General features: G+C 36.8%; 1 protein-coding gene across 2 annotated transcripts in view; it reads right to left on the reverse strand.

Moving 5' to 3' along the window:
• Positions 1-307: 307 nt before the first annotated feature.
• Positions 308-16,465, reverse strand: part of ZNF92 (zinc finger protein 92) — a 28,132-nt gene continuing 11,974 nt past the window's right edge. Inside the window, exons 2-4 of one of the 2 annotated variants that reach the window (XM_032757693.2) lie at positions 13,682-13,808; positions 12,811-12,906; positions 308-3,061 (exon numbers count right to left, since the gene is read on the reverse strand). In XM_032757693.2, the coding sequence (XP_032613584.1) occupies positions 1,527-3,061; positions 12,811-12,906; positions 13,682-13,808 (1,758 nt within the window). In that variant the 3' untranslated portion in view covers positions 308-1,526. The remainder of the gene's footprint in view (positions 3,062-12,810; positions 12,907-13,681; positions 13,809-16,465) is intronic. The other variant, XM_032757703.2, reaches the window with a different exon arrangement.

Below are 16,465 nucleotides of genomic sequence, written 5' to 3' on the forward strand. Positions count from 1 at the left end.
TGGCAATAAATATATACATACACTATGTACCCACAAAAATTAAGAAAAATAAATTTAAAAAGATAAAAATTTAACCTATGGGAACAATATTCTTTAATGTATTTGCAGTTTAAGCCACTGGAAAAGATTACTAGAGATGTTAAGTCCACTATGTTACCAAATAGTATGCTGTTACCATCTTTTACCCCACACCCTTGAGTAAGGTGGGATAAGGTTAAAGTTAGTGGCATAATAACACTTCATCAAATACACAAGTCTTAGCATGCTAAAAAAAAGTTTAATTACAAAATTAAGTTCACACACAATCTAAAATTTTTTAAGTACTGCATTTTATTACATAAAAGCACAATCAACAAAATGATACATTAATTTTAATATAAAATGTTTTTTCTCACTATACTGCAAAAGAATGTTAGTCTGAACATGTACCTCAAGTAGCACTTAATATTCTAAGTTAATCACAAAGAGCATCTCTACATTTTCCTCATGCATCTTATATTTTAATTTTCTTACTCTTCCACAGAAAGGGGCATAATGCCCACCTTTAAAAAAGAATCTCTCATACCTCTGATTCAGCAACAACTGATCACTTGCTTTCAGATGTGAATACAACAGGAATGAAGAAAAACATGAATTTGAGAGTTAAACGTAATCATCATTAATTGCTTTTCAAAAAATCTGTAATTTTTTTCAAGAAAAAAGTATACTTTGAATGTTAATTATAAGTCTCCAAAAAATCTTCTCCTTCTTTTAAAGTTATATATAAATAACTTACCTAACAATTTTAGTTTTAGATTTCCTATAGTCAACACTAATTTAGTGTAATGTCTGAAGTGTCAGTGCCTTATGCCTTATGATTTCTACTGTGAATTCTGATATTTACATAGACTTAATTTTGGATTAAATATTTTTCATATTTACTGCATCTGCAAAAATATATTTTAGTATGAACTCTCCGATGTTTTCCAGGCTGCAGTTTTTGAAAAAACGTTTTTCCATATTTATTACATTTGCAGGGTTTTTCTCCAATATAAATTCCCTGATGTTGAACAAAGTTTGAGCAACTAATGCTTTAGGGTTTTCCTCTGGTACAAAATGTGTACAATAAGATCTACCATAAAACTAAAGGTACGACAACCCTCTATTTGTAATGTTCCTCTTAAGAATACTCTTCCTCGTATTAAAGGCTTATATTTTCTGAAAGATCTTTTGACAGTAATTGCATTTTATTAAGTATGAACTCTCTGATGTTTTAACATGTGAGCAGATATAAATGGCTTTTCCATATTCTTTATACAATTTTTCTCAAGTATAAATGCTTTCCTGTGCAATAAGGTGTGAGGATTGGTTAAAAGTTTGCCACATTCTTCATACTTGGAGGATTTTTCTCCAGTATAAATTATCTTACCTACAGTCAAGTGTGACAACCATTTAAAGGCCTTGTCACATTCCTCACATTTCTAGGGCACCAATATGGTTTATGTTTAGAAAAGTTTGAGGTGTAGTGAAAATCTTTGTCACATCTTTCAGGTTTGTAGTTTGTCTTTAGTACAATTTGAGGATTTGTTAAAGGCTCTGCCACATTCATGTTTGCAGGGTTTCTCTCCAGTATAAATTATCTGATGTGTAATAAGGGTTGAGAAGTTGTTAAAGGCTTTGTCACATTCTTCATATTTGTAGGGTTTCTCTCCAGTATAAATTATCTTATGTGCAGTAAGGTTTGAGGACTGGTTAAAAGCACTGCCACATTTTTCACATTTGTAGGATTTCCCTTCAGTGTGAATTATCTTATGTTTAGTAAAAATTGAGGACTGGTTAAAGGCTTTGCCACATTCTTCACATTTGTAGAGTTTTTCTCTAGTATGAATTATTTTATGCTTAGTAAGGGTTGAGAATACACTAAAGGCTTTGCCACATTCTTCACATTTGTACGGTTTATCTTCCATATGATTTCTCTTATGTTTAGTAAAAGCTGAGGACCAGCTAAAGGCCTTGCCACATTCTTCACATTTGTACGGTTTCTCTCCAGTATGAATTATCTTATGTTCAGTAAGGGTTGAGGACTGTTTAAAAGCTTTGCCACATTCTTCACATTTGTAGGGTTTTTCTCCCGTATGAATTCTTTTATGTTTAGTAAGGGTTGAGGACTGGTTAAAGGCTTTGCCACATTCATCACATTTGTAGGGTTTCTCTCCAGTATGAATTATCTTATGTTTAGTAAGGTTTGAGAACTGGTTAAAGGCTTTGCCACATTCTTCACATTTGTACGGTTTTTCCCCAGTATGAATTATCTTATGTTTTTTAAGAATTGAGAATACTCTAAAGGCTTTGCCACATTCTTCACATTTGTAGGGTTTATCTTCCATATGAATTCTCTTATGTTTATTAAGAATCGAGAACTGGTTAAAGGCCTTGCCACATTCTTCACATTTGTAGGGTTTCTCTTCTGTATGAATTCTTTTATGTTTAGTAAGGGTTGAGGACCGGTTAAAAGCTTTGCCACATTCTTCACATTTGTAGGGTTTCTCTCCAGTATGAATTATTTTATGTTTAGTAAGATTTGAGGACCGGTTAAAAGCTTTGCCACATTCTTCACATTTGTAGGGTTTCTCTCCAGTATGAATTATCTTATGTTTAGTAAGTGTTGAGGACCAGTTAAAGGCTTTACCACATTCTTCACATTTGTAAGAATACTCTCTAGCATGAATTTTCTTACGTTGAGTTAATTGTGAAAGCATGCAAAATGATTTGCCATGGTTTTTACATTTGAAAGGTTTCTTTCCAGTATGTCTTATCTTATTTCTATTTACATTTGGAAATTTATGAAAGACTTTCACATATTTATCACACTGAAATATTTTGTTGTCAGTAGTTGTCAAACATTGGTTAAGCCCATTATAACCTCCTTTGTACACCTTACATGCATCCACACTTTTATGGTCTTTTCTTAGCTGTAAATTCTCATGTCCATATTTTCCGTATGTTCTCAGTATCACTTTTTGGAAAGAATCTTTTATGCTCTGCTCTGGCCAAACATCTTGGGCAAAATGAGAACACGTAACTGAAAAAAATAAAAATAAGTTACTTCACTTACTGGACTCAGATGAATATACTTTACAAATTTAATCTATAAAATTGTACAAACTACAACATAAGCAAGATGGCATAGCAAAGTACTACAGGCCCTAATTCCTTATACAAATATAAATGTAACAAAAATATACTGACCAAAATACATTTGTGGAAAAGCTATAAATGAGTTAAATGTGTACAGTGCCCCAGGTGAGAACAATGCAAAGAGCTACATAGAAGGAAAAGAAAACTGTTTTACATTTACCCAACACAGCTCTTCCTGCTCCTCAATAACCTAGTGTCTTCAGCAGTAAATTGCCAACCCCTGGTTTCTTTTTAAAAGACAAGAAAAACACTGGCACATACACCTTTATTTCAGGCCTCTAGGGGCCTTTCAAGACACTGGTTTCTGTCTCCCATGCCAAAAAGTGCTGAAGGAAATGGTGGTATACTTTGGAATGACAGTTTGTCTGCTGAGACCAAAGGTAAACATTACAGCAGCAGAGAGAATGCAGCAGCACCACAGACAGCAAACACGCGTAGCAACTGATTACTGACTTAACAAAAAATACAAATGAACTCCTTTAACTAAAAAGTAAACAGAATTTCAGACAAGGCACATCCTAAGAACATGTTTTAGAGACTCCTGGAATCTCTAGCCAAGACAATTGGTTTAAGACTATGCCAGGACAAGGCTACATAATAAAGATTGTAATAGGCAGCTTTTTTTTAATGCCCAAATCTCAGTCAAACATTACAATGTATACAAAATATTAGGGCAACATGGCCCTGTCAAAAAAATATAAAATTTTTTAGAAAACAACCATAAAAAATAAAGTCATAAATTAAAGAAATTGGAAATACATTGAATAATATTCAATGAGTGAAACAGAAACACAGACGATTTTTGAAAATCAGATAAATGAGGATAACAAAAATATTCAAAATATCGACACCCCCTCAGAAATTGTGGAGGTAAAAAATACAAAAAGAAACTGAAAAATACAATAAAAAATGAAGAAGCTAGACAAACTAGGATACACACAAAGACACTTAAACACATATATAAGCACAATTTCAGAAGTTACAGACAAGAAGAGAGTCTTGGGAGCTGCAAGATAAAAGTAATGTGTCATTTATATGCATAGTCTTACGAGATAACCAGTGAACTGTCAACAAAAATTTTGCAGGCCATAAAGAAACTGTGTGATGTAGTCAAAGTCCAAAACAAAATTATAACACAGAATGTAAAACTTACTGGCCACCATCAATTAAATCAATATATTCATGGAAGAAATCTTAGAAGAATATAGAAAAAAAAGTAGTACAGCGGATACCTGAAGATAAAAAAGGCCGAGAACTTTCCAAATTTTGACGTAATAAGAGAAAAAATATTCCTAACCAATAACTTGGTTAGAAATTGTTTTACTTTAAAAACAAGAAAAAAATAGATTTTCCAAAATAAAAGGTAAGGGTGTTTATTATCCCTTGCACAGTCCTACAGGAAATGCTACATGGTGAGCAGGCACCATGGCTCATGCCTGTAATCCTACAGCTTTAGGAGGCCAAGGCAATCAATCACTTGAGACCAGGACTTCAAGATCAGCCTGAGCAACATAGTAAGACATTGCATATACAAAAAGAGAAATGCTAAAATGACTGTATTATGTTGAAAAATAAAATAATGCTGGGTAGCATCATAAAACCATATATAAATATAAAGCTCTCTATTAAATGTAAATATAGACACACATAGAATTCTTTACTATCATAATGATGGAGCATCAAACCCTTAAAGTTCTTTTATAGAATATGAAAAACAAAATATAAATCTGAATAAATCTGTTAATAGAAACATAATATAAAATAATTTGTAATATTAGTAACAAACTAGAAAATGTTTTAACTTTAAGATGTTTTATATAATCTTCATTTTTCAAGATGATTACAAAGATAATATTTATAGAAACTGTGCAAAACAAAAAATAAAGCATGTCACTATGAGATTAAACAAAAATTCAAGGAGTAAAACAGGAAATGAGAAAAAACATATCTAAAAAACACAAGAAATAATAACAATGAAACTGGTAATAGTAACATTGTTTCTTTAAAAAAATCATTTTAAATATAAATTAAACTACTTAATAAAAAGAAATGTAATCCCAGGACTTTGGGAGGTCAAGGTGAGCTGATCACTTGATTGCAGGAGTTTGAGACCAGCCTCAGCAACATGGCAAAACCCTGTCTTTACAGAAAATACAAAAAACTAGCTGGGTATGATGGCACATGCCTGTAACCAGCTACTTGACAGGCTGAAATGATAAGATCATTTGAGTTTGGGAGGTTGAGGCTGCAGCTCATTGCCATGATCACACCACTGCAAACCAGCCTGGTTGACAGAGTGAGACCCTATCTCAAAAAATAAATAAATATGTAAATAAATAAATAAGAAAGCATACAATATACTGCCTAAAAGAGATCCATTTTGGCACTAAGTCAAATAGGCTGAAAGTAACAGAATGAAAAAGATCTGTATCTATGCAAATAGCAACCACAATTGGGTAAGGCAGCCATAATTATATCAGATATATATGCTTTAAGTCAAGTACCAGCATGAGATAAAGACTGATATTATATAATTGTAAAATGGGTCAATTTACCAGGAATCTATAACTACCATAACTATCTACTCTTTTAATAAACTAGCTCTCACTTGAATTGATGGAGTGTAAACTTTTTGATTACCAAGAGGAGAGTGCCAAGCCATTCATAAGAAATTTGCCCCCATGACCCAGGCACCTTCCTCCAGGTCCCACATCAAACATTGAGGATTACATCGTAGCATGAGGTTTGGAGCATGTTCTCAATATCATAGACCAACTAGGCTTAACAGACATGTACAAAACTTTCTAGTCAAAAGCAAGGGAATACACAATATTCTTATTTGCAGCTGGTGTATTCTGTTAGGACACATACCAAGTCTTATTAATATAAGAGTAACAGCTGGGTGCAGGGCTCATGCCTATAACCCAACACTCTGGGATTTCAAGGTGGGAGGATGACTTAAAGCCATAAGTTTGAGGCCAGCCGGGGCAACACAGTGAGAATCTGTCCCTACAAACGATCAAAATATTAGCCAGGCATGGCAGTGCATGTCTGTAGTCCCAGCTGTTCAGGAGGCTGAGGAAAAGGATCACTTGAGCGCAGGAGACTGAGGCTGCAGTGAGACAAAATTATGCCACTGCACTCCAGCCTGTCTCAGAACCAGCAACAATAAATAAACTTAAGACCAAAATAATAAACTGTATGTTTTCTGACCAAAACTGAAAGAAACTAGGAATTAAAAGAAATGTGAAAATAAAACACATTCTTCAACATATTTTTGCTCAAGGGTCAAAAAACTTCATTTTGGGCCGGGCACAGTGGCTCATGCCTGTAATCCCAGCATTTTGGGAGGCCAAGGCGGGTGAAGGCGGGTGGATCACCTGAGGTCAGGAGTTTGAGACCAGTCTGGCCAACATGGTGAAACCCCATCTCTACTAAAAATACAAAAAAAATTAGCTGGGCGTGGAGGCAAGCACCTGTAATTGGGAGGCTGAGGCCTGAGAATCGCTTGAACCCGGGAGGCAGAGGTTACAGTGAGCCGAGATCGCACCAGCCATTGCATTCTGGCCTGGGCAACAAGAGTGAAACAACGTCTCAAAAAACAAACAAAAAAACTTCATTTTGTTAAGATGTCAATACAACCTACAGTGGTAAAGAAATTCAACATAATCTCTATAAAAATACTATAGCACAGTTTTTAACAGAAATATTGTCTAAATTTTTAAAATTTGATTAAAATCTGTAACTATCCAAACACCCATGAAAAAGAACAAACAGCCATTATACTTCCTGATTTCACAACATATTAAAAGCTACAACAACAAAAACAATGTGGTACTGACACAAAGACAGATAAAGAGATGAAAGAACAGAGAGCCTAGAAATGAACCCTTCTGTATATGATCAAATGATCTTCCACAAAGTTGCCATGAGCACACAATAGAGGAAAGATAATCTCTTCAAAAAATAATGGTGAAACTGGAGAGTAACACTTATAAAGTTTGATCCTTTCCTTGAACCATATACAAAAAATATTTTAAATAAAATACTTAGACATAAAAAAATAACCAAATCTCTTAGGAAAAATATAGAGGAAAGACATTACGTTGGTCTTGGCACCATTTACGGTATTAATGCATGAGCAACAAAGAACAGAACAGAAAAACTGAATTACGCTATACTTCAAAATTTTTACACATCAAAGAAAACATTCAAGAGAGTGACAATGTCCCCTAGGAAATAAGTGAAAATGTTTGCAAATCACATGTGATAGAAGCTAATATTCACAATATATAAACAACTCTTCAAACTGAACAATAAAGTTGAATAACTTGATGAGAAATGAAGACATGAAGAACAGAAATGAATAATTGAATTTTATCATATAAAGTGTATCATATAAAGCATCATATAAAGTTCAATAATATTGAACTTTAAGTAATTGAATCTTTATCAAGAGATATATATACATGGGAAAAAGCATTTGAAAGGACAGACAAAATTACTAATTTATAGAGAAATGCATAAAAAGCACAATGAAAAACAAAATCACCTCATACCAGTTAGAATGGCCACTATACATTTTTTAAAAGGCACCAAATCCGTTGATGCAATGAAAATAAAACCCATGTTATTTTTTGGTGAAAAACAAGGATGCAGCCATTATTTTAAAATATTATATACATGTTTCTCAAATAATTAAAAATGGAATTATTATTAAACACAGTATCCCATTTATGAATCTATATCCAAACTATGCAACATAGGATCTTAAAAATATATTTGAACATCCATGTTTATTGTACCAGTATTCACAAAAGCCAAAAGGCTGAAGTAACCCAACTGTCTTCTTGATTTATAAACACATCAAAAAATGTAACATATAAATACAGTGGAATATTATTCAGCCTTAAAAAAGAAAATTGTCACATTTTAAAATAAACTTTTTTTTTTTTTGAGACGGAGTCTCGCTCTGTCACCCAGGCTGGAGTGCAGTGGTGCAATCTTGGCTCACTGCAAGCTCCACCTCCTGGGTTCACGCCATTCTCCTGCCTCAGCCTCTCCGAGTAGCTGGGACTACAGGTGCCCGCCACCACGCCCAGCTAATTTTTTTTTTTTTTTGTATTTTTAGTAGAGACGGGGTTTCACCGTGGTCTCGATCTCCTGACCTCATGATCCGCCTGCCTCGGCCTCCCAAAGTGCTGGGATTACAAGCGTGAGCCACCGTGTAAGATAAACTTTTTTGTCACCTGACATAAGCCAGTAACAAAATGATGGATACTGTGTGATCCCACTTATATGAGATATCTTAAACAGTCACACTCATAAAAACAGTAAGTGGAAGGGTGTTTGTCAAGGGCTGGAGAGAGGGTAAAATGGGCAGTTATTGCTTAATGGGTACTGAGTTTTAGTTTTACAAGATGTAAAATTTCAAGAAGTCTTTTGTATAATGATGTCAATATAGTTAACATGCCTCAAATGTACAGCTTTTTGGAGACAGGGTCTCACTTGTCACCCAAGCTGCAGTGCAGTGGCACAATTAAGGCTCACCGCAGCCTCAAACTTCCAGGCTTAAGTAATCCTCTCCCCTCAATCTCCCAAGTAGCTGGGACCACAGGTGACAACCACCATGTCTGGCTATTTTTAAAAAAAATTGTAGAGAGAGGGTCTCCATATGTTGTCCAAGCTGGCCTCAAACATTTGGGCTCCGGCCAGGCGCAGTGGCTCACTCCTGTAATCCCAGCACTTTGGAAGGCTGAGGTGGGTGGGTCACCTGAGGTCGGGAGGTAGAGAACAGCCTGACCAACATGGAGAAACCCTGTCTCTACTAAAAATACAAAATTAGCCAGGCATGGTAGCACATGCCTGTAATCCCAGCTACTCGGGAGGCAGGAGAATCACTTGAACTCAGGAGGCGGAGGTTACGGTGAGCCAAGATGACGCCATTGTACTCCAGCCTGGGCAACAAAAGCAAAACTCCATCTCAAAAAAAAAAAAAAATGTGGGCTCAAGTGATGCTCCTGTCTTGGCCTCCCAAAATCTGAGGATTACAGATGTGAGCCACCACCATGCCTGGCAATGAAATGTAAACTTAAATAGATTTAAGATGGTAAATTTTAGGTTATGTGTTTTTACAACAATTATTTTTTAAAAGAAAAACTAAAAAAAAAAAAAAACAGAATAGAATTACAAATATTTCCAAAAATTACCTTCAAATTACAAAAGTGTTTCTCTTACCCAAATGAAATTATATAATATTTATCATTAAACACATGGTGGAAAGACTATTTGCATGACTACTCACTTAGACAAAACAACCATTGAAAATCAGCTAAGAAAGAATATACACAAGATATGCCATAACCAAAATTAAAGTCATATTTATAGATAAAAACACACACATATATAATCAGACTATGATGGACATATGGCTGACTTATTTCTTAGTTAAACCCAACATTCACTTAAAGTGTACAAACAGAAGTGCAAATTGCTAAAACTGTAAAAACAAGAAAAACTGATAAGAAACCTACATTAAACAAAAAACACTAATATGGAACTGTAAAACATTAAATGTTTACTCATAAAACCTGCTTTGCAATATTGATGTACCATTAAAAAGAATTTGTCTAGATAACTGCAATATTTGAGTGTAACTGTAATGGAAGGCAAGTATTTGAATCACTGGCATGCACTGTATGGCAGTAAAATTTCAGAGAAAATGCAGTATAATCATACATAGAAGATTCTAATAAAAAACTTAATAAGTAAGCATTTTTAAAAATTGAAATAATTTTTATGTTTTAAACATACGCTATTCTTACACAAGATGAAACTGCTGCAATCCAACTATAGAAGCAAAGAATGTAACCTTACGTTGCCAAATAAAGAAAAAATTTTTATTTTGCTGAATATGGTTAGTGCCTCTGATATATAAAACAAATATTTGGGGGATACATTATGTTATTACTTAGATATAGGCTAAAAAGTGGGTGAAAATACTATTCCTTTTTGCCTGAAGCAAACTTAAATTTATAAGTAACTATTTTAGTAATTATGGAGTGCCTACTAATTATCTAATTTACTTCAGGCATAACATGTAAATTCTAGCATATTGTCCCAAAGGTCTGATTCTAAAGTTACAGACAAATTTGAAATAGAAAATAGAAAGTAAAAATGTATAGGAAGAGTGACATCAGGAAGATAGGACAATAAAAGGTGCCTTATTTTGTTATCCTCCAACAGCAAGAAAATTTGTCAGCCATCCCTCATAAAAACGCCTTTTGAGAGAGCCAGGCATCATGGCTCACACCAGTAATGAAAGCTTTATCATACATCGAGGTTGGAGAATTGCTTCAGGCCAGGATTTCAAGACCAGAATGGGTTATGAAGCAAGACCCCATCTCAAAAATAAGCGCCTTTAAGAGAGCTTTGAGATCCAGGGAGGGAGTTGTGAAATGCTAAACCCAAGATTGAGGAGTGTTGTTTTCAGAAGGCAGGCCCTCATTCAGGCGGCAAACTAAAGGACTCCTGTTCTTGGCTACAGACCAGAAAATGGCCCACCAAACTTGGTCCCACTGAGAATTCTGAACTTACTCTGCAACCATCCCAAACTTCTCCTAGCCACAGTCTGGAAAAGGTCCTGCCCTTCCAGCGGCCTGGAGGAAGACAACCATTTATAGCCATGCAGGCAGGCCGGCTTGCAGACCTTGGCCTTTACTGTGGTCTCTGAAGCAGTTTAATGACTCAGTTCCAACTCTCTAAGCCACAGTTTATGACCAGTTATATCTACACAGAAACCTACATAGAGGCCTGGGGAAATCCTCTCTGGTACTCAGTGAAAGCCATACTCATCCACATCTTGATATAAGGTCCATTATATGCAGACCCGACTACAGAAACCTGCCCTAGTGTCTGCCCTACAGAGCAAAGTCCTGGAGGATATTCAGTCTGTCCAAAAATAAAATGGAAATTACAAATACCCAAGCCCCTTGTAACAAGCCAGTAAAGGTGGATCCTAGTGTAGACCCAGCAGCCTTGTGACCAAGCTACACTCCTCTCTACCACAAATCCAGAGGGTATAACATCACCCTGGGAACCCAACAAAAGATCTTTACCTACTAAAACCAGTTTATAAAAACTTGAAGAGCTGTTTGCTCCTTCAAATTTACAGACACCAATGCAAAACTATATTGTGCCAATGTCAATCTTCTATTTTAACATAGCACTGGAATTATGTGGCAAAAGAATCTAACAAATTTAAAAAGCCATTGAAATTGAAGACAGTCAAGTAAAAAGTTGCTGTTTGTAGATCACATAATCTTATATAGAGAAAATCCTTAACATTTAAACCTGTCTAAACTAATAGTAAATCAGCACAATATGAAATTAACATACAAGTTATGGTTCCATACACTTAAAATAAGCTACATGATATAAAAGAGGAAAAAACAATCTTATTTGTAATACCATTAAAATAATACATTTCTCCATCCTGGCTAACATGGTGAAACCCCATCTCTACTAAAAATACAAAAAATTAGCCGTGGACGGTGGTTCGCGCCTTGTAGTCCCACTCAGGAGGCTGAGGCAGGAGAATGGTGTGAACTCGGGAGGCGGAGCTTGCAGTGAGCCGAGATTGCGCCACTGATCTCCAGCCTGAGCAACAGAGTAAGGCTCCATCTCAGAAAAATAATAATAATATTAATAATACATTTCTGGGCTAAGCACAGTAGCTCACACCTGTAATCCCAGCACTTTGGGAGGCCAAGGCGGGCGGATCACGAGGTCAAGAGATCAAGACCATCCTGGCCAACGTGGAGAAACCCCATCTCTACTGAAAATACAAAAATTAGCTGGACGTGGTGGTGCATGCCTATAGTCCCAGCTACTTGGGAGGCTGAGGCAGGAGAATTGCTCGAACCCAGGAGGCAGGGGTTGCTGTGAGCCGAGCTCGCACCACTGCACTCTAGCCTGGCGACAGAGCAAGACTCCGTCTCAAAAAAACAAAAAGAAAAGTAGTTTAACAGAGTTTCTCAAAATTATGCAGTTATTTGTGCGTCCTCAAAAGCAATGGAAAAGTAGTCAGATTGTGCAGTCTCTTACTGCCATGAAAAGGACTTCGGCTCTCACTATAAACTTGAAGAAGATCACCTTAGAAAATTTAAAAGCATTAGACAGAAGATGCCCCTATGTGAGAGCAAAATAAAAGTTTCAGGCTTCCCAGAAACTATTAATTTTGGAAACAGCTTCCCAAATTACATTTTAAAGACTGAGGCCAGGCGCAGTGGCTCACGCCTGTAATCCCAGCACTTCTGGAAGGCTGAGGCGGGCGCATCACCTGAAGTCAAGAGTTCCAGACTAGCCTGACCAACATGGAGACACCCCGTCTCTACTAAAAATACAAAATTAGCCAGACATGCTGGTGGGTGCCTGTAATCCCAGCTACTCGGGAGGCTGAAGCAGGAGAATCGCTTGAACCTGGGAGGCAGAGGTTGCAGTAAGCCGAGATCATACCCTTGCACTCCAGCCTGGACAACAAGGTCAAATCTCTGTCTCAAAAAAAAAGACTGGCCTTCTCTTTGACTTTTGGACCTCTCATTTGTGTTGTCTGTTGTATTAACTGTCACCTACCTGGGGTTTTGTCTACCATCTCATGTCTCTTCATATTCCAGGGCTCTTTTCCTTGCTCCAGCCAGGTGATCAGGTCTGGCTTAGAGACAGCAATGCCTGTTTTATTAAAAATAAATAACATAAATCTTGCTCATATTCTCCAATTACCAACATAGTAATATGCTCAGTAAAGAGGATGTAATAGATTAATCTAGTAAATGAATCCCCAAATACTAATTTATGACAAATATCTAAATATTTTAAATTTGTAGATTTTTTTTTTTTTTTAAGACAGAGCCTCACTCTGTCACCCAGGCTGGAGTGCAATGGCACGATCTCAGCTCACTGCAACCTCCGCCTCCCGGGTTCAAGCGATTCTCCTGCCTCAGCCTCCTGAGTAGTTGGATTACAGGTGCCCACCACCACGCCTGGCTAATTTTTTTATTTTTAGTAGAGACAGGGTTTCACCATGTTGGCCAGGCTGCTCTCGAACTCTTGACCTCAGGTAATCCACCCACCTCAGCCTCCCAAAGTGCTGGGATTACAGGCATGAGCCACCACGCCCGGCCTACATTTGTAGATCTTTAATTTTATTCAATACTGCCCTACTAAATGAAAAATTGGTGGTAGCAACAATATTTTATGCCAATAAATTTCTGGAATTACCACTAATTTAGAGTGAAGGATATAGATCAGCTCAGGAATGTGGAGAATTCAGGTCAAAATGAAACATCTTGAAGAAGTTCTTTTCTACACTGACAAATCTCTGTTTTCTTGAAAACTGGGATCTGAAACTCATTTATGCAAAGCATAAATTACCAAAAAACATTTTACAAAAAGGAGAAATGAAACTTTTAGAGTATTGTGTATTGTGTATTGAAGTTATCCTCACCAAGGAAGACCAGGTTTCTGTAGTTCTCTAACATCACATCTCTATATAAATTCCGCTGCGCAGTGTCCAGGCATTGCCATTCTTCTAGAGAGAATTCTATTTTCACATCCCTAAATGTCAGCGGTCCCTGAAAAACACACACACACACAAACACACATATGTTTACTAAGTGGCCATGGGCAGAATTTTTTATTTGACCTAAGGTGAAATGAAAGAGTAAAGAGAACAAGTTCTGACTTACAGGAGTGACTGAAATGATCCAATAAAATAATTTTCAATACAGAAATATTTTCTAATGTATTCTCTAACTCTGAGAAAAGAGAATGACTTAAGATCCATAACACCAGTGTATATGATACTCTTCTGGATGATAAAGTATAAAATTAAGGGCATGAACACAAACGTACATTTTTTGAGTGTATATGTTTCAGATGGAAAAGACATGGAGTTAGAAGGGACCTCTCAAATTTTAATGTGTATGATAAACTGAAGATCTTGTTATGCACATATTTTTTCAGAACATCTGGAATAAAGTCTGAGTTTCTTAATTTCTAAGAAGATCACCAATAATGCCAATGATTTTTGCCCAAGATTATTTTGTCAAGCATCCAGTAAGTGGGAGGAGTGTGGGTTTTCCCAGTTTTTCTGACCCATAAACAAAGATGAGAGCCTTCATTTTCCAAAGACAGATATATGCAAAGAAAACCTAATAAAGAAGGGCAGCTGCCAGATTAACTGTAATGGTTTATGCACATCAGCTGCATAAAGATACTTAATAACTGGCTGGGCCCAGTGGCTCATACCTATAATCCCAGCAGTTTGGGAGGCTGAGATGGGTGGATCACCCGAGGTCAGGAGTTCAGAGACCAGCCTGGCTAACATGGTGAAACCCCGTTTCTACTAAACATACAAAAAATTAGCCGGGCATGGTGGCACGCGCCTGTAATCCCAGCTACTCAGGAGGCTGAGGCAGGAGAATCGCTTGAACCCGGGAGGCAGAGGTTGCAGTGAGCTGAGAATGTGCCATTGCACTCTAACCTGGGGAACAAGAGTGAAACTCCGTCTCAAAAAAAAAAAAAAGAAGAAAGAAAACAGATACTTAATATTCAAGAGAAAAATTACTAACTCTATAGTGAAAAAATCTGTCGAAGAGCTCTTTAACCAAGTGGATCACTAATATCAACTGAACTAGGACAAATTTTTATAACGTGCTGATGAACAGAAGGACAGACACAGCATCACTGCTGGGATATTACTTCCCCAAAAAGTAAATTATAGCCTGAATTTAACCATAAAGAAATATCCATTTTATGCAAAGTTTGAGATACAGATATCTCCCACGTCCTGTAATTTTTAATAGTAATTTTAAATAGCCTTTCTTTAGCACCCTAGACAACATATATCTCCTAATAATTTTCTTCAGAACTTTCTGGGTAGTAAATGCCATCCTGTTTCAAAAAGCATTTTCTTAATCCTGTTCTGCATAGAGCTAATGGAGAAGACAGATGAAACCTCAATATTACATGTTCTCCTTGACTAAAGACCCCAGCTTTTCCCCAATAGGAATCTTGAGTATATTCATCCTCCCATATTCAATAGTCACAAAGGGAACACTTTTAAGATCATAAATTCATGGTGAGAATTCTACATGGCATATAAGAAGCCATGATGTAGAGAAGGCTCCAGTATATAGGAAGAAATATTTGCCCAGGTGCGGTGGCTGATGCCTGTAATCCCAGCACTTTTGGGAGGCCAAGACAGGCGGATCACAAGGTCAGGAGTTCGAGACAAGCCTGGCCAACACGGTGAAACCCTGTCTCTACTAAAAATACAAAAATTAGCCAGGCACGGTGGCACGCGCCTGTAATCCCAGCTAGTTAGGAGGCTGAGGCAGGAGAATTGCTTGAACCCAGGAGGCAGAGGTTGCAGTGAGCCAAGATCACGCCGCTGCACTCCAGCCTGGGTGACAGAGTGAGATTCCGTCTCAAAAATAAATTAAAAAAATTTTTTTCAGACACTTGACTATAATGAAAAATTTTTTACAGTAGTTAAACTCATTAGGGAGGAAAAGCACAAGTAGAGAAGGTTTGTAAGTACTAAACACATGGCATTCCAGGAGGCACAGTGGACACAGCTCTTGATCTGAGACACTTTTAGCAGAAAAATAGCTATTTTTTTCCTCTTTCTCTTCCTGCTCTGGGATTCTTTCTCAGATGAGATTCTCTGGAGAAATTACACCTGAATCTTAAGAATATGCCTTTAAAGGTGTCGGCACCACCTGTTTACCTGCTACCACCACACCCACAGGCAGAAGGTCCAAGACCTGCAGAAAAAGTACACCCATTTCTGTCCTTTGTAACAGAAGAGAGTCAGGAAAAATAAGCTGCTCTATGGAGATAATGATATAAGTTTCTCCTTTCCTGTCCTCAGGTGCCCTCTCCTACCACAGACACCAACAATTTTTGCCAAAGTAATGGAAATATGGGCCACTCTGCCCTGTCCCTACCAAACCCAAAGAAAACAGGCCTTGTGACCACCCTTTAGTGCGAAGATAGAACTTAACACTCATGAATGTATCTTGAATCCCTCATACTTGATTCTGGTCTCACCTTAGAGTCACATGAGGCCCTTAAAGTAATATGGATGCTTCCAGAACAATAGAACAGAACCTGTGGGGAAGGCACAAATAGAGATTTCTGCAAACTGACTATGTAATCTTAATTAGAAGCCTGGGCTGATAAACGCTTAGCTAATTATTATCTCTCAAGCACTGATAAGCTTATA

The sequence above is a fragment of the Hylobates moloch genome, unplaced genomic scaffold (assembly GCF_009828535.3).
Source record: "Hylobates moloch isolate HMO894 unplaced genomic scaffold, HMol_V3 SCAFFOLD_1, whole genome shotgun sequence".
NCBI classification, from domain to species: Eukaryota; Metazoa; Chordata; class Mammalia; order Primates; family Hylobatidae; genus Hylobates; species Hylobates moloch.